The sequence below is a fragment of the Podarcis cretensis genome, assembly GCF_951804945.1.
Source record: "Podarcis cretensis genome assembly, chromosome: 5".
In the NCBI taxonomy this organism is placed as follows: Eukaryota; Metazoa; Chordata; class Lepidosauria; order Squamata; family Lacertidae; genus Podarcis; species Podarcis cretensis.
The window spans coordinates 38,577,963-38,597,068 of record NC_137174.1 but is presented as its reverse complement, the minus strand read 5'-3'; the positions used below and the strand labels follow the sequence as shown (position 1 = coordinate 38,597,068).

At 39.4% G+C, this 19,106-nt stretch overlaps 1 protein-coding gene across 1 annotated transcript in view; it reads left to right on the top strand.

The window, feature by feature from the left end:
• BTAF1 (B-TFIID TATA-box binding protein associated factor 1) overlaps positions 1–19,106 on the top strand; it is a 41,560-nt gene that overhangs the window by 7,243 nt on the left and 15,211 nt on the right. The window contains exons 2-23 of the mRNA XM_079978621.1: positions 2,429–2,552; positions 4,027–4,141; positions 4,498–4,644; positions 5,712–5,875; positions 6,300–6,436; positions 7,818–7,929; positions 8,048–8,116; positions 8,963–9,052; positions 9,511–9,606; positions 9,708–9,884; positions 10,784–10,924; positions 11,053–11,177; positions 11,382–11,502; positions 11,952–12,056; positions 12,342–12,491; positions 12,924–13,066; positions 13,219–13,393; positions 13,875–14,078; positions 15,507–15,933; positions 17,268–17,458; positions 18,370–18,523; positions 18,605–18,714. Of these exons, the coding sequence (XP_079834747.1) occupies positions 2,429–2,552; positions 4,027–4,141; positions 4,498–4,644; positions 5,712–5,875; positions 6,300–6,436; positions 7,818–7,929; positions 8,048–8,116; positions 8,963–9,052; positions 9,511–9,606; positions 9,708–9,884; positions 10,784–10,924; positions 11,053–11,177; positions 11,382–11,502; positions 11,952–12,056; positions 12,342–12,491; positions 12,924–13,066; positions 13,219–13,393; positions 13,875–14,078; positions 15,507–15,933; positions 17,268–17,458; positions 18,370–18,523; positions 18,605–18,714 (3,277 nt within the window). The remainder of the gene's footprint in view (positions 1–2,428; positions 2,553–4,026; positions 4,142–4,497; positions 4,645–5,711; positions 5,876–6,299; positions 6,437–7,817; positions 7,930–8,047; positions 8,117–8,962; positions 9,053–9,510; positions 9,607–9,707; positions 9,885–10,783; positions 10,925–11,052; positions 11,178–11,381; positions 11,503–11,951; positions 12,057–12,341; positions 12,492–12,923; positions 13,067–13,218; positions 13,394–13,874; positions 14,079–15,506; positions 15,934–17,267; positions 17,459–18,369; positions 18,524–18,604; positions 18,715–19,106) is intronic.

Genomic DNA, 19,106 nt, shown 5'->3' with positions numbered 1-19,106 from the left:
GTATACAGGACCGAGGCCGTTTAGGGCTTTAAAGGTCAGCACCAACACTTTGAATTGTGCTCGGACAGTGGCTACTAATCCTGATAGATGTGTTCTACCTCCTCTGTCAGAGGCTGCATGCTTCTTCTGAACACCAGTTGCTGGAAACCACAGGAGGGGAGAGCTTTGTTGCACTCAAGAGTTCCTCTTGTGGGCTTCCCATAGGCATCTGGTTGGCTAGATTAGTCCTACACACGTTTACTCAGAATGCCCATTTTGTTTAGCAGCACTTAGTTCCACTAAAAGGAAGATTGCAGCATCGAAACTATAGCACTTTACATTACAGTCCTGTGCATGTCTATTCAGAAGTAATTAGTATTGAATTCAGTGGGGCTTATATTCCCAGACACTTCTGAATAGACATGCATAGGATTGTACTGTTTGGTAGCAGTGTGACAAGCATTTGAGGAATAGATGAAAAGGTCATCCACAAGCGATGGGGCAACTCAAAGGGACATCAGATGCAGTGCACTTGCTTCTGGTATCTCAAAACTAGTTCACAACTCACCTGATGGAGACAACAATTCATAAGAAAGCAAAGGCCTTGTGTGATCTTCTCATGAAGGTTGCAGCACTTTCTAGTTGCAGAAATACAGGTTGATTTGTGTATTGCATATGTCTACAGTATGGATAGGAGTTCTCAATCTCTATTCCTGTAATTGTTGCACAGTGAGGACTCCTATACATGGCAGAATGTTTCTTCTGACATGGGCCTACATGGATCTGAGATAATTGTTAAGAGACCCTCATCTGAGTATCCCCGCCAGCAGAAACTTGGAGAGTAGCAACAAGGAAGAGGCTTTTCAGTGGTTTCCCTCCCTTTTGTGGAATACTTTCCCTAGTGAAACTCACCTTATTGCCTACATTCATATTTTTGGCAAAGACTTTCCTTTTCTCTTAGGCATTTGATTGTTGATGTCTTTGTCATTATTGGTGTTTCAGCTAGCTAAAGTCTTAGTAATTGTGATTTTATATAAAGTTGGAGGGAGTGGAGTTTCTTTCTGTTGGCTTTATAATTATGTCTACGATTATTTTCAGCCTTTGTATTTTTAAATGTTAAGGTGCTGTGACATTTTTTGTAGTAGGCATCTAACAAATGAAATAATGTGGGGTGGGATACAAAACGTGCTGCAGTAATGCTTTTAGTTTTACCCTTGCAGGTCAGGGTGACTAGAAACATTATATTCCATAAACAGTCAAAGGTGAAAGTTTGTCTTACAAGATCATCATCAAATAAAGAAGCCCCAAGCTGGCTGGATCATATGTGTACATTTGCTTAACAGCATGCTTATAGGATTTATCCATTTTCAAGACCCCTATGGCAGAATTCTTAAAGAGGCATTCTAGAAAATTAAACTAGAAAATGACATTCAAATGTAGACTTACAAGTAATACTTACTTGGATTCCTTATCTATGTACTACAGTAAGCCCACAATTTACGTGGAGTTTACATTCTGGGCATCATGCCTCAAACCAAAATTGTGTATAGTCAAAACACATTTGATGGAATGGTGGGAGGGATTGCAAAGGTCTTTTTTCACAGACGCATCCTACCCCACACTTTTAAAAAAGTTGCCTAGCATGTAAAACTGAACACACACGTTAAATGTGCATATGTTGCAGGCTGTACTTAGTTATAAGTATTTTAAGTTAAGTAGTCCATCACTAAGCCAACATCTGCTCAAGCAGCCATATAGCATAAGTGCTATGCTAAAAATGACTATAAAGTAAGTTTACTATATAGTAAAAAAGAAGTGAGAATCAGCCAACAAATAGAGGCAGAGAGAAGATGCAACAAACCTGGTAACCACAACTTGCTTTACAAAGTAGTATACTGGGTAGTTTGCTTTGGGCAGATTGTGAAGTTCTTTGTGCAGTTATTTCAGTTCACACTGTCAAGGACAATGAGTAAAAATGTTCAGAGACAGCATACCTTGTTTGAAGTCAACCTGATGTTAAAGATCTGGATGTCTGTATGGTTACATTTCACTGTGACAGAAATGTGACTGAATCCGAATTGTTAGTCTAGTCCAGGAGTTGTCAACCTGGTCCCTACCGCCCACTAGTGGTTGTTTCAGGATTCCAGGTGGGTGGTAGGGGTTTCTATGGCACATGTTACTGCAGCACTGGTGGGCGGTTGTAGGAATGAGAATCACGACAGGCGGTAAGGAAATTTTACCATCAAGAAAGATGCATTAGTGGGAGGTAGGTATAAAAAGGTTGACTACCCCTGGTCTAGTCCCATGGTATTTAAACTCCTTTTTTAATATAGTCAGTGCAGTGCACTGTAATTAGCTATCTAGTCATGTGATCTTTAGAACATAGGTTGCCTCAAAATTTGCAGATACATTTTTTAAATATTTATTTTCATTTTGTCATCCATGCTAGGCTTGATCGTCTCTTTATCTTACTGGACACTGGCACAACACCAGTCACAAGGAAAGCAGCTGCACAACAACTTGGGGAGGTTGTGAAACTTCATCCACATGAACTACATAATCTCTTAGCTAAAGTAAGCATTTTGTTGAATATTTGATAATGTTGGAGCCAGGATTAGGCAGTGCAGGGGGATGGGCACTACCATGGACTTTGTAACCCCTCAGCTGCTGTGTACCAGGATGAGGGGGCAGAAGTTGCTCAGGTTCACCTCTGGGACTGCTGGATTGATTCTGCCAGTACACCAACACCTTCCTGACCTTGCTGCCACCCTGCACTCCCCCATACTGGTGTATGGCAACAACATCAGTGCTGGAAAGCCTGTTCTGCAGTAGCACCGCTCTCCATTAGCCTCTTATGGTTGGAGGTATTCCTTGTCATCAAAATGAGCCAAATGTGAATTTTTGTAACCTTAAATACCTGGTGATGGTGGAAGGCCTTAAGTTAGAATCAGTTGAATAATACCGAAATACATTTAATGGTGTATTTTGTTAACTTATTTAATAGAACCCTTTAGATAGCATATAAGTCTATGTTAGAATTCTGTATTTACAGGGCAATCCTGTATATGTCTGCTGTGAATAAATTTTTAGTAATGTAGCTTATTCCCAAGTGTTTGGGTGTCTGATTGTGGCTTTAATTGATAAAGCCTCTCTGCATAGGGGCTGTTTGTTATGATACTAGTTGTAAAACACTTTATTAGGGAAGATCATTACTGAAAATCCACAGAATTTACTGTCTAATTTTTTGTGGAACACAACCATTGCTTTCCTCCATGGCATTTTTATAAAAATAACAAAAGTAAGCTGGACATATTGCAGACTTTTTGTAAATGGGCTGTCCAGCCTCTGTGCCACCCTTGCTTTTGTCCTGTGATAGGTTAAGGAAGTGACTTAACATTGTCAGTTTCTGATAATCACAAGTGGCTAGAGTGCTATTGTACTCTGTTCCTGCTTTTGGACTTAGATGGGTCTAGTTGGCCACTGTAACAACAGGATACTAGACTAAATGGGCCACTGGCTGATCCAGCAGATTCTTAAGTTCTTACTGAATATCCTCTGTAGAAACAAATGGTTTCAGGAAGAGCTGAGATGCCGAGAGCCTCATGCTGTTGAGCTATTTTAGAGTAAAAATAGCTATTAAATCCTTAAATTTGTTAATCTAGTGTTCTGTCTAAGTAGCAACCCTATGACTTTCTGGAAGAAAAGAGAATTATGTCAAAAGTGTCCATATTTTTTTTAAAAAGCTAGTTGAACCAGACCATTGCTTAACATGTATATATCAAAAAGTGGGGGGGGCATTTATAAACTACTAATAATTTTGTTTAAAAAATCAAGTGGTATGTAACAGAAGTAAACTAGATAGGCTATTGGGATGTAAAGATAATGGTGATCTGCGTTTGATCACCTATTTCAATGACTAGCTTTTAATCAGTCATATTTTATAAGCTCTTTTATAAGTGTTGTGCAGAATATTTGGTGGCTGCTGAATTTAATTTCATCTGTTTGGAAACAAAGAGCATAATGAATGCATTTTTGAACTTCTTAAAGGTATTGATACACTTAAGGAGTACAAACTGGGATACCCGCATTGCAGCTGGACAAGCTGTGGAAGCAATAGTGAAAAATGTACCAGAATGGAACCCAACTCCACGACCAAAGCAAGGTGATCCCAAGAGAACTAAAAGTATTACTGTGAAGTGGGCTGGGGAAACCCAGCCAGATGGGCGGGGTATAAATAATAAATTATCATTATATAAGTATATTTTTGTTAAACTTTGTTTGCAGCCATCTTTCTAAACCTGCTTTGCAACATTGTATGTTTGGTTATTAACAACAACAAAAAAGCCATAATGGAACACAATTTCCCCCTCTCTACTATGAAGTACTTTATGTGGCTGTTACCTATTCCTTCACTTTGCTTAGACCCGTTAGTGAAACGACACTGAATGGCAGTTGTAAATTTTTGAACCAGTTACTTCACTAATCTCATTCTAAGTTTTTTTGTTAACCTTTACCTAGAACATGGCTGCGAAAGTCCAGTGGAAGAATCCTCCGCCTCTGATCGGTTGCGTTTTGACCGATTTGATATCTGCCGACTTCTAAAGCATGGTGCTTCTCTTCTTGGGTCTGCTGGTGCAGAATTCGAGGTTCAAGATGACACATCTGGTACTTGATCCTTTAATACATTAACTGTGCCACATACTTCAGCTACATTGTTTTCATTGTGTCACCTTTCGTTATCTCAAATCATTAAAAACATTTTATAGTCTCTGCATTTTTGTGATTAAATATGTCTACTCAGGTTTTACAACTGATATATCAGATTTATGAAATAGAATCTGTTTATTTAACTACATTAGATACAATGGTGCAGTTCAGATGTAATGCTAAACCAAAGCATGTCTTAGCATGAACAAGCAAACAGATGGAGAGAAGATCACACCCACTGTGTTCCTCTCGGACCTGCTGTTGCCATGGTACTAGAGGGTAAACAATGGTTTGGCTTTGCACTACAGCCAAACCTGAGCTCATGACAAACCATAAGCCTGGGTTAGTTCATATAATACTAAGCCAAGCCATGGGTAGCCCACCTGCAGCAGGACTAATGGAGGAGAGCAGCAATAACAATTCACTCTGGAAATGCACACATTTGCTTTGGCTTAGTGTTAGATGCGAATTGTATCACTCCTTCCACATTTGGAAGCTAAGTCCATGAAAGAATTCACACAGTATCATTGTGGGGTGTGGGTGATACCCAACCAAGCCATATTAAGATCTGAAATGTCTAAAATTGGAGATCTACCTATATTCTTAAGGCTCTTGCACTGTTTCTCAGTTTGGTCCCGGAATTATTGCTCATGTGTTTTTAGTTTATAAGCCATACCTATAAAAACAATCTGAAGTGTTGAAAATGTCTATATAGCAGCACTAGTAAAGAGGCAGAAATTTACCTCTTACACCATGTTGCAGATGGCAATAGCAAAAATTAAATATTTTAAATAGCATATTAATATATAAATGTGCATTTTTATGTCAAAACCAAACTTTCTATACTAGTCAAGATGACATATACTTCAGACACAAAGTGTGGCAGTGAAGAGTATATATTGAAAGAAGCGGAGAAATAGAAGTTATTCTTCAGTAAAGGTTCTGCTTCTAGATTTAAAATGTGCTTAGTGCTTTCATGTTAGTAAAGGATAAGCATGAGATTAAAGACTGTTTTACTTTTTAAGGTGAAGTTGATCCCAAAGAGAGAATAGCACGACAGAGGAAGCTGCTCCAGAAGAAGCTTGGCCTTGATATGGGGACTGCCATTGGAATGAACACAGAAGACCTGTTCAATGATGAGGATTTGGACTACACTCCTACTTCATCATTTTTTGTTCACAAACAACCTGTAGGTAAAATTTTAGACTGTTTGACTGCAAAGACTCATATGACATTGTAAAGAATTAAGTTTCAAATACTATGTCATAACTTCAACTTTAGGAAAATATATCATAAAGTAATTTATTGTAACATACTGTAAAAATCATTGATGGAGGATGATATTGAAAGTTTTAGGTGAGGGGGGAGGTCTGTCCTCCTTTAAATTTCAGATAGAAGCTACTTTTACTTACCCAAAGTGGTCCTGAATTTCCAGTTGTTACCACTTCAGCCATACATGCCTCGTGTTGCACTCCTCAAAGAATCCCTTGCTACCCAGAGGTGATGCTGGGTACAAGAGGCTACAGAAAGGAGACATTTTGTGTGAGTGGAACTCAAATCATGTTTATCTGGATCTAAGCCAGAGTAGCCATTGAACCTTTGTATCTTTCCAGACTCTTCAAGCTGCTGAGTTGATTGATTCAGAATTTCGAGCTGGTATGAGTAGCAGGCAGAAAAATAAGGCTAAAAGAATGGCCAAGTTGTTTGCGAAGCAGAAGTCAAGAGATGCAGTAGAAACCAATGAGAAGAGGTACTGTATCAATTTGAACTTACTTACCATTATAATAGGACACGGGTGGCGCTGTGGTCTAAACCACAGAGCCTAGGGCTTGCCGATCAGAAGGTCAGCGGTTCAGATCCCCACGACGGGGTGAGCTCCCATTGCTCGGTCCTTTCTCCTGCCAACCCAGCAGTTTGAAAGCACGTCAAAGTGCAAGTAGCTAAATAGGTACCGCTCCGGTGGGAAGGTAAACGGTGTTTCCGTGCGCTGCTCTGGTTCGCCAGAAGCGGCTTAGTCATGCTGGCCACATGACCCGGAAGCTGTACGCTGGCTCCCTTGGCCAATAAAGCAAGATGAGCACCGCAACCCCAGAATCATCCACAACTGGACCTAATGGTCAGGGGTCCCTTTACCTTTGCCATTATAATAAAATACTTTAAAACAGCCTTCTTCAACCCTGATGCCTTCCAGATGTTTTCGGCTAGAGTTCCCATCAGCCCCAGCCAGAAAGAGCAATTTTCATGGATAATAGAAGTTGTAGTCCAAAACAATCAAGAGGGCACCAAGCTTGGAAGATTGATTTACAAAAGTACATCAGTATAGACATACTAAAACACCCTCCCTCTATTTCTCAATTTCTGGAGTGAATGCCATTGATCATGAGGCCAAAACAGCACTTTCTGTGTGTACAAGGAAGGTATCTACAAGCTTGAGGAAACCCTAAGGTTTGCGCGAATACAAAAACCCTAAAAACAGCTCTAAGATGGCAGAACATTCTTAATAGCCACAGAATGCTGATATGACGGGTGGAGGAATGGAGTATCCTGGGAAAGTTGCCTAGCTGAAATCCTGAAAGAGTATTCTACAGTGCAACAAGTTGTCTTATTAGTTCCTTTTCAGTACTCCCAGTGCCATGTGTATATCTTGAACCTTGTCATTCCATTCCATTCCATTCCATTGCAAGATTGGTTGGTTAGATATAGATAAGACTGTTTTCCATCTAACTTACATTAATTGTGCATGTCCTGCATCCTTTGCATTAAAGAGGATGTATCCCTTTGTTTCTGTCTGATTTATAGCTATGCTAGCAGCTGCCTACAAGTTGATAATGGAATTTTTTATTTCATGTAGTAAAATAATACCAAGGAATCTAGTGATAAATCAAAGCCAATCTTTTTTCTTATATTTTCAAATATAATACTGTAAGTTTCTGATTTGGAAGCATTCCCATTCAATATTATATTTGCACCTGCATGCCCAAATTTTCCAATAGTTGCTCTGTTAGGGGTCTTAGACACTTTCATTTAAAATTGTCAATCTTTAAATGCTAATAGTGAGTACAGTAACTTATGTGACAAGTAACTATTCTGTCAAGCAATTGGGTACTTAAACATTTCATTGTTCTTTCTAGCAATGATAGCACTGATGGTGAGCCTGATGAAAAGAGAAGAAAAATTGCTAATGTTATCATCAGTCAACCTGCAACTGACTCCAGACTTTTGGTAGAGAATATGCCAGAAGAGGTAGCGTATACCCTCATAAAAATATGAATTGACAGCAAAATCCAACCTCAATAACTTTGTCCAGTGATTCAGTTGGTGACAGTGGTAATAGTCCGTATTATTTATGTCTCTCTTTTAGACCAACGAATGGCCTCTGGAGAGTTTTTGTGAAGAAGTGTGCAATGATCTCTTTAACCCATCATGGGAGGTAAATAATAATAATCTTGCTGTCTTCAGTTATATTGGGTTGAAAAGAATAGACACTTTCAAGATTGAGTTTGGGGCAGTTTTTCTAATTATTTGTTTTCAATTGATAAGTTATTTGTATTGACACTAACGGATAGTTCAGACCATAACATCAGTTCAGTTCTATTCATTCTGTGCAGTTCTAACCATTTTAAGGTAACTTGACATTCAAGACCACTGATGCCCTTTTCATGCATTGAATACAGTGGGACAATTGTGTAGGCTTTAGTACAGAGATGGGGGGACCTTTGCCCCCTCAAGCTCTACAATTCCCTTCAGGGTGAAATGGACCATGGCATATCAAGGTCTGTGTGCTTTGAATGCAGGCAGGTCCCACTATCTGAATGCTCGTTACACAAAAATTCACTTGCCCAAACATGAGTTATTAGTACCCTACCTCATTATACACACCATCAATTCAGTTATCCAAACAGCCAGACCTGTGTGTAGTACCGTAAGCAAATAAGCAGTTTAACAAGGCTTACTTTTTGGGAGGTGTTTTCCAGAACCATCTGAGAGGGGGAGGAAATGGGGGAGACTGAACAAATAAAGAGAGCATTTTTTCCTTCCTGGTTTGTCTTTTGCAAGATTTCAGAGGGTTTTCATAAATTGTTTCATCATTTTGGGATCTCAATTCTGTAGTTGGGAACACATTAGAAATTTTCCCATAGGAATCAATGGAAATTGTCAAGAAATGATTTCCTGAGAATGCATTGTTTGGATAGTGAGACCTGCATGTATGTAAATAAATCTTGTGTTGTGAAACCTCTTCTTAAACTGCTAGAAACTTAATCTGTTTTGTGTTTAGATCCGGCACGGTGCAGGTGTTGGACTAAGAGAGGTACTTAAAGCTCATGGAAAAAGTGGGGGTAAAATAGGAGACAGCACTATAGAAGAGGTAAGATCAATATGCAAACCTAGATAATTCATTGTGAGCATTTGTACATTCAGCTGTAGTGCAGAGTTCTCAGCTGTTCTTTTGTCATAAAAATAATGAAGTGTTGAGAGAGGTTGCTACAGAAAGCACTGTCATTTCCTGGCACCATCATTATCTACTTTTTGGCACCAGGCAAAAATGTTTTTGTTTTTTTAATATGCTAGCTTTTGGACCTTCATTTTGAGAGTTTTGGGTTTATCTTGGCTCTTTCCTTGCCTTTTTTTTGTAGGGTGGGTTATATTAGACCTGCCTTTTGTTTGTTTTAAATTTTTATTGTGTTCTGGTTTTTATATTTAGTTTTAATGTTGGAACTATATAGTAAGTCACTTTTAGTTAACTTTTTGTCAGGAAGTGACTAAAAATGTAAGTAACAATCTTGAATATTTCACCTTTTCAAAATTTACCTTTTTTCTAAACAGATGACTCAACAACACCAAGACTGGCTGGAAGACTTGGCTATCAGGCTTCTTTGTGTGTTTGCATTAGACAGATTTGGTGATTTTGTTTCAGATGAAGTAAGTATCAATCTTTGACGCCTTAATTTGCATATGGGGCTCAATTTTCTGATGCCTTTGTTTTATTACGCTGGGTGTGTTTATTTCCCTTTAAACCTTAGGTTGTGGCTCCAGTACGAGAGACTTGTGCTCAGACTTTGGGCGTAGTGCTGAAGTACATGAACGAGAGTGGAGTTCATAAAACTGTGGCTATCTTGCTAAAATTACTGGCACAGGAGCAGTGGGAAGTGAGACATGGTGGCCTGCTGGGGATAAAGTATGCTTTGGCAGTGCGTCAGGTAATTGGTTTTAAATCTTCAAGGTGCTATTGTTTCTTCTTTGATTTCAAAGTCTTGGCTGCTGTATAAAGTGGCATTGTGCCAACATGTGCAATGTGTATGTGAATATCTCTACTGAGCGGTTTTGTGGGCCTTTCCTGCCCTGATCAGTACCCACCAGGAGGATGGGGTTTGTTTTGGCTTAGAAATGTGTTCTTTGATGATAAGACTAGGCAATGCTTCCTTCATTGTTAATAATAATAATAATAATAATAATAATAATAATAATGGAACTTGCAGCATAGTGTTGGTGTATACTTCACCCCTTAAGACAGAAATTGAAAGGTGCCCCACTTTGAGAGGTGGGCAGAAAAATGTTCCTTTATTGTTTCCCACATGCACATCTCCCAGATACTTACTATAGGATGTTAGGAACTCCAGCAGGCCAACACTCCCTCCCCTCTTTTTCTTTTTATCCAGCTGTCACCCTAACATACTATGTCCCAACCGTAGATAGTATTCATAGACTCACACAGTCTGCCTGAGCTTTGGCCCCTTGGTCTCTCCTTGTTGAGCTCAAATTTCCATCAGAATTCTGTTGTTCCTGGGAGTTTGCAGGTATTTGTCACCCTGTTCTGTTCTGTTTTGTTTTGCTTTCTTAGTGTTCTTGTGACTTGCATACTTCTGTGTACCTAGAGAATATTGTGTGTATGTTGAAACTATTACCTTATATTTTGAGTGACTCCATTTCAGACTGATAGACACTCAGCTTACTTGAGTATTCTGTTAGGCAGAATGATGCTAAATTACCTAAAGTGCAAATAGTCTATGTGTGCTTGAAAAGGAACAGTCATCCTGCCTACAGGCTTAGAATTTGCTTTGACCGTTGATCTTCAGCTTAAGGATTCTTGCTTTTGCAGGACTTAATTGATACTTTATTGCCTAAAGTATTGCCTGCCATAACTGAAGGTCTGCAAGACTTGGATGATGACGTTAGAGCTGTTGCTGCAGCATCTTTAGTACCAGTTGTGGAAAGCCTTGTGCATCTTCAGCCACAGAATGTAAGTAGAGCACACCAACACTTAAATGTTTTGTTACCCTTCTGAAGGAAAAACCAAGTCTTAGGAATCCATGTTTTATGAAACTCTCTTCACCTCATGTATTTTTCATCTCTGTGTCTATAATCTAGGTTCCCTTTATTCTTAATGTACTTTGGGATGCACTCCTGGAACTAGACGATCTAACAGCTTCCACAAATAGCATTATGACCCTTCTTTCATCCCTTTTGATGTATTCTCAGGTCCGAAAATGCAGGTAATTTAATTCTTTTCACAATTTGAATTTTTATGTAAAAATACACTGTTTTCAAAATACCTTGTCTTAATAATATATAGAATGAATTCTACTTGTCAGCATACCTACACAGCAGCACTGATTTTGCTTTATAAATTTATATGAATACAAACGAATATGAATTACAATGTGATCTTCTTCTTTTTCCTTCCACACTTACCTCAGTATTCAGCAATCACTCACAGTTCTCGTACCACGAGTGTGGCCATTCCTACATCATACAATATCATCCGTTAGAAAAGCAGCATTAGAAACTTTGTTTACCCTATTATCTACAGAGGATCAGGTGAGAGTTATTTACCTTCTAGCTGTCTTCTGGACATTGGCGTACCCTTTCTAATCTATCAGTTACTTCTTTGTTCATCTTCTCATTTTCCCTCACTTTTAAAAGTCTCCCCTATTTTTTTAAGTTGGTTCAAAAGGGTTAGTATTTTATTGGATAAAAATACATTGATGTGGAGTTTTTGTATTTCCAGTATGGCTTGCCGGGAGTGGGGAGAGTTGTCCCTCCAACTGTATGAGAACTAATTTGTAAACTTCTACCACTCACATATACTGTGTGTATAGCACACTCAAGTGAGAAAGGAATTACTTTTGCTTGCTCACCAAAACAGTAGCTATATTGCTTTATTGTCCTAAAAATAAAAAAATAAAAACTATTTATATGCTTATTTGAGAATAAGCTTGTTTTGTTAGAATAATCTGCTTTGATAATTTCTTATTTGCTGTTTCTAGAGTTCTGCAGCCTGGCTTACTCCCATTTTGCAAGACATGCTAAGACATATATTTCAGTTCTGTATTTTAGAAAGCAATCAAGAAATTCTGGAACTAATACATAAGGTATGTGCCCTTTTGCAACTTAAATTTACCTTGCCCTGTTTGTAAATGTGGTTGTGTGCGGATGCTGTCTTGCAATGTTCTATCGTTCAGTTTTAGCATTGGTCAAATCTGATTTGTACCATGCAGTGTGAAATGCTGTTCCTTGGAATATGTTGGTGAAAATTGTGGATGTATTTTATGAGCACAGAAAAGTCTTAAAGAAATTGGTAATGTAAGATGTTTGAATATGAAGGGTTGTTGTTGTTTTTTATAATCCTGTGAATGTTGTTTTTCTCCTTTTTTTAGGTGTGGCTTGAATTACTAAGCAAGGCTTCCATACAATATGTAGTAGCAGCTGCGTGTCCGTGGATGGGAGCCTGGCTCTGCTTAATGATGCAGCCGTCACATTTGCCTATTGATTTAAATATGTTGCTAGAAGTGAAAGCCAGATCAAAGGTCAGAAGAGACCTGTATTCCTTTGGGTGGTGTTTTGCTTATTTTGTTGCATTATACTATGGAGCAATCTGAACTGTGCATGTCACAAGCTTAGGCATTTTCTAACTAAATGCTTGCACTTTTTGGCAAGGGCTGCCTCTTACTTTGAGAACCATGGAGCCTGAAACCATTCAAGGCTCAGGGGTTGCACCAGAAGGGTTAGTAGTATTGAAGACAAAGCTACGCAATTTTTAGAAATTATATACATTCTGTAAGAGTCAGGATTGTTTTCTAAATACAATTTGACTTGAAAAGGTATTACATTGTAGTGTTAAATGTATCTGTAATGGAAGGCTGCTTTTCTCATATCTGTAGCCCAAATTTAAAAACAAAAGAGTAGGATGTGAAAGCAAATGAGGCTTGTGCCAACAACTTTTTATATCTTGTTCATAGGAAAAGACAGGTGGCAAGGTGCGGCAAGGACAAACCCAGACTAAAGAAGCAGTACAGGAATATATTGCTGGAGCAGAAAGTGTCGCCGAAGATCTAGCAACCAGGGATTATGTTGTTATGAGAGCCCGGATGATGGCAGCAAAGTCAGTTTATTACTGAAAATCTTAAAACGGGGTTTTTTTTTGGAAAATCAATGAGTTTATAGACAAGCTATTCATAACATATTTCAAGTTTGATTGTGCAGAACAGTGTGTTACTTGAAGTGTAACTAATATAAAATTGATTGTTGTTCCAGATTGCTTGGAGCACTTTGCTGCTGTATTTGTGATCAAGGTGTGAATACCGTTTCCCAAGAAATAAAGCCAGCTGAATCACTAGCCCAGCTATTGCTTTTCCACTTGAATTCCAAGTCTGCTTTGCAGAGGTTTAGTGTTGCATTAGTAATCTGTGAGTGGGCTTCCTTGCAGAAGGTAAGACATGTACTTCAGTAAAAATGCATGCTTTTTCAAAGTTAAAACATTAAGCTTCAGTTATACTTTTGGAGCAGATTTACATTTTCTTTATACTGTCATGAGCTGTTACGCAAGGTGCTAATTTTAATGTTGAAAGCATGTAGCTGACAGGGCTGCGTTGAGTACTCCTGATGCACATAGACTGTGATTGAAAATGTATTGCTAGGCATGCACGTAGTGAGAAAACTGCGTTCAGAGCTTCTCGGAGATGGAGTAGAGTGGGTAGGTGACTAGCAGTTTGATAATAAGCCATCAGCTGTATTAGACATGTAATAGACATGTATTAGACATAAGCAGTTGTATATGTTGGAAATGCCTGTTTTTGTAAAATAATAATATTTTTTTTTACAAACCCAAAATTATTCTTCAAGGACAATGAAGATTGCTTGCACTTAAAATAGCTAATTTGACAGCTGAACGACATGGTGTTTGCTTTCAGGAAAACAAAGAAGTGACTACTGCTGTCCAGTCACGCTTGCTTGGGGTCCTTTCTGAGCATCTGTATTATGATGAAATTGCTGTTCCCTTCACCCGAATGCAAAATGAATGTAAACAACTCATCTCCTCTTTCACTGATGCAAACATTGACATGGGCAGCAGAGTAAACTGCAGTGTGTTTACAATAGATCAAGCGAATGAATTGGTGAGTGACTCAATGAAAGGGCTAGCCTCCAGTCCTTAGGTGAGCAGTGTAAAAAAGAGCTTGAGCAGCCGTGGTAGCATACAAGCATTCACCTGTGGCTACACAGAAAGATATTGCCCCCCCATGCATATTACTAATAAATATAGTGTGGAACGTATTACCAGTCTTCAGAGAGAAATCCCCTTCCATCTTGTAGAGGTGTCTGGCTTGTAGATGTGGACCGTATAAGCAAAGCAAGGCACTTCTTCCTCAGTGCATCTTTCACCACTAACAGAGCTGGCCAGATCTTAATTTCACAGAAGGGACCATATTAATCCCCTCACCCCAGGAAAAAAGTTTCAACAGTTAAATTTTTATGAGAATAACATGTGCATACTGTGTTTTGTAAAGAGTACACTAGTTTTCTTTGATGCATTTTGTTAATCAATGTGTAATTCATTAAGTATTTGGTGCAGCCACTTCCAATTGTGAGAAAAAAGCACTGAAGAACAGAATAGTATGGCAATTGCCTAATTGCAAGGTGGGAGCTGCCACTAAAAAATATAAGTTACAGTGGAACCTCGGGTTGCGAACCTGATCCATGCGGGAGGCACGTTCGCAACCCACAGCACCGCGTCTGCACACGCACGAGTTGCGATTTGGTGTTTCTGCGCATGCGTGGGCGCCGAAACCCAAAAGTAACCCGTTCCAGTACTTCCGGGTTTGGCATGGTACACAACCCAAAAATGCGTAACCTGAAGTGTCTGTAACCCGGGATACCACTGTACTGCTGTCTTAAGGCAGCAAGGTACTACTACTGCAAAAAAATGAAAATGAGTCAGTATATGGTAGCTTCTACCCTCTTTAGGGCAACAGAATAAGCTGCAAGCCTCTCAGTCCTCCTTTACCTTTTCTGTCTGCTGGTAAAAGGGATCTGTTCTCATACTGAGATTCCAGAACAGGCAGAAGGATATTGAAGTACAGGTACACCCTCATTAAGAGGGTCACATATGGCTCAGCTCATAATCAAGGCCTTCCTTTTCATCATACTTACGAAACTTGGAAACACGGGGAAACGATGCATCAATGTTTAGTGATGGATCTATCTGGACAAAATTTTGTCCAGGGTATTATGGACTATCTCGCATTTACCACTGCCATATCTCTGGCAGTTTTCTCTAGAATGCATTGAGCACTGCAATGGGTGTGCTAAGCATCTTTACTATAATTTTACTATGGAGGCTTATTTTGAACTTACATGTACTCTTGCCTGCCTTGGCTACTTCTGGAGGTAGAGCGTACAATATCACCTGTCCCCGGAGGGGGGGGGGCAAGCAAAAAATAAGTATCAGCTTCTAGCACCATGTGTAAACAAACCAGCAAACTTTGCTGTCCTTCTTTCTGTTGTAATAGAGCATTGTTGCTTTGGGTTAATTTTCATTTTCTTAGGTCACTACTGTCTTCAATGAAGCTACATCCTCTCTTGATCTAAATCCTAAAGTTCTGCAGCAGCTGGAAAGCAAACGACAACAAGTCCAAATGACTGTTTCAGAAACAAACCAGGAATGGCAAACATTGCAGATGAGAGTGCATACTTTTGCTGCCTGTGCTGTTGTGAATCTTGAGCAACTTCCAGAAAAACTAAACCCTGTCATAAAACCACTGATGGAGGCTGTGAAGAAAGAAGAGAACACACTAGTACAAAACCATGCCGCTTTGTGCATAGCAAAGTTACTTCAGCAGTGTACAACAAGATCTCCGTGTCCCAACTCAAAGATCATAAAAAATCTTTGCAGTTCTCTCTGTGTAGACTCGCATCTTACTCCTTTAGCATCATGCCCTGCACAACCTCAGAGCAGCCATGAAAATTCAAAAGGTAGGTTATGTGCTATTCTGTGGATGAGTAACTTGGTAGAAGAGAAACCTACAAAGAGGCTGTCCAAAACAGCTTGGGGCATTTGAATAATCCTTGACAGACTGTCAAAGCAGTTTTTCCAGCTAGCAATAAAATCAGCATCTTTGCCTGGTACTGGTCATGATGCTTTCTTTGGATTCAGAGTAGGAAAATATTACAGAAACTCCTAAAATTTTTTGTTTAACCTGGTGGTACCAACTGACCACTGGTTGATCATTCTTGTGTTTGGCACCGTGATATTTTTTTTAATGAGAGTAACGTTCTAAATGAACAGCAATTTTATTGTGTTACGCTTGCAGTGCTTCAAGTTTCCTTATAGGAAGGTAAACATTCATTTTCTGAACATACTTCTTTCTTGGGAATACAGTGGTGCCTCACAAGACGAAATTAATCCGTTCCGTGAGTCTCTTCGTATATCGGTTTTTTCGTCTTGCAAAGCAAGCCCATTGACAGCTTAGCGGATTAGCGCTTTTAGCGGTTTAGCGGCTTTTAGCGGCTTATCAGCTTAGCGGATCAGCTGATAAGCAGCTTAGATGCTTAGAAAAAGGGGGGGAAAGGGGGAAAACCCGCAGGAACTCGCAAGACATTTTCGTCTTGCGAAGCAAGCCCATAGGGAAATTCATTTTGCGAAGCGCCTCCAAAACGGAAAACCCTTTCGTCTAGCGGGTTTTCCATCTTGCGAGGCGTTCGTCTTGCGGGGCACCACTGTACCATTAGTGTTTGATCCATGGATTAAGTCCCGGTCAGGGCTTCTAGAAGAGATTTGAGGAAGTAGATCTTGGGTTTGAGCCTACCCTGATTTACTGTCACTGCGTGGAGAAGAAATTGCTGTCCTTATCTGAACACTCACTCACCCTGGAAGTTTAAAAGTGTTAGAGGAGATCCTGTATCCAAGTCCCTCTTCCAGGCAAGGTGGGAGGGAGGAATAATATCTAGGCATATCATTTATTTAATTTCTCTCTAAAAATAATGTGCATCTGAATTTCATTGTCCACCCTCCTCCCCCCATTATGCCATTTCGTTTGAAGGATGTGCGTTTCAAAACAATGGTTTTAGTGTTCTGTTTTGATCTTGTCCCTTTCTTTAATTCATCTCAAGTGTTTATCAGAGAACTGAATTTCCAGACTGTATTTCTAGTCTCTCCTTCATGTCTTTTCCTCTACTCTCCCTTCCCCACCCTCTCAATCCTCTGGAGAGGAAACATATGCTCCTGGTTTCCCCTCACCATTTTTTATTAGCATAATTGCGCCCTGGGTGTGAAAAAATGTTTTAATTGCCACCTTTCTTTATTGTAGGATCTAATTCTGAAAGAGATGGGATGCATCATACAGTCACCAAGCATAGAGGTATAATCACACTGTACAGGCATCAGAAAGCTGCCTTTGCCATCACAAGCAGGCGAGGTCCTACACCAAAGGCCCCCAAAGCCCAAATTGGAGATCTACCTACAAGCAGTAGTGGAAATGTAACCACAGAGCTTGATGAAGTGGGTGTGAACTTTTCGTTTTCATTCTTGTGAATGTCGTTGTGTGGTGCTCCACTCCAGGTGTACATGACCCTGTATAGCATGAGATGCTAATGTGGTGCCCATGCACCCTCACAGGCCTTCCCTGGCACTTTCAGTGTCCCGTCCCACCACTGAAATTAGGCTTGAAAGAAATACCCTGCTGTAGCCAATAGAATATGTGTAGTGAGTGATCAGATGCAGCATGTGTCAACATCAGTTTCTACAGTTTACAACAAATAGAAAACATAGAGGATTAAAAAGAAAGGACAGAGAAATAATGCTTCTGGCAATGCTTTTCTAGAGCATTTTCTTGGTTTCTTTACTTCTATTCACTGGTTAGCACACAAGATGTGCATAAGTTGATTACACAATGCATTGTAACTCTGAATAGGCTTCATTTTTTGAAAGCACAGTTATCTGAGATAATCTGTCTCTGATTAATGATAGTCCATTTGCACACAGAGATATTCAGCAATGAACATACGTGCAAAACTGGCCTTGAAAACCATTTACGGAATCTCACTTGATTTTGGAAATAGTCAACTAGTTGTGAAGATTTAGCAGTTATGCCTGTTCCTTGATCACATGCATTTTCAGTCAACAGCCTTTGACATTAATCTGATGCTTGTTCGTATTGTGTTTGTCTCTTCTGGTTATGGTTCTGTTGAGAGAGAAGTGATTTATATCTTGTAGGCCTATATCAGTGGCAATTTTTGCCTCAAAATTTTGCTGATCTTACTTTGCTCTCTCTGTGTAAGTGTGATTGCTTTCTGTTTCCAACTTGATATGTAGTCTAGGGCAGTCTAATTTATTCTGGGCAGGCTGTATGGTTGGATAAAAACTTTTCTATTTTGCTTCATAACCCTTCTCTTTACCTTATCAAATTCTAGGCTCAGAAGCCTTATGTTGTACAGAGAAGAGGAGCAGAATTTGCTTTATCCACTATTGCTAAACACTTTGGATGTGAAATGGCCGTGGGTTTGCCACATCTCTGGGATGCTATGGTTGGTTCTTTAAGGAACAGTATTGACATAGACAACTTTGGTATGTGTATTTCTTAAGGTATAGGTATTCTAGAAGTTGAATTCTGAAACTCTTCTGATAATATGATATTGCTCCTTGTAGACAGAAAAGTGCTCTTGGATAAAGGAGATGGTCCAGCCCAGGAATTAGTGAACTCTCTACAGGTTTTTGAAACAACTGCAGCTTCTATGGATGCTCAGCTTCACCCTTTGGTAATTTAAATGTTTTGAATTTATTTCTAACACAATTTTAATTGCCAATGTAGGTGTTTGGAAATGGATAACATAAGTGATGCTGTTCAAGAATACAATTTTTTGGCGTTTGCACGTTTTCTAAGCTAGGAAAAATGCTTATGCAACAGTAGCTTGCAATTATGAAGGATGAAGGAAGTTTAGGATATTTGTGTTTAAATCTGTTATTTTCAAAGTGAGACCCCAAGTGGTTACAGTCCTCTTCCTAAGTCTCTTACTGCTGTTCTATTCCAAACAACGGCAGCTCCAACAACCACTCACTGACCTCTTATTTACACCAGCCATGCATTTCCATCAAGTTTGTACCATCAATACCACTGAGGTAATTTTCCACACTCTTATTGGTCTGTGAT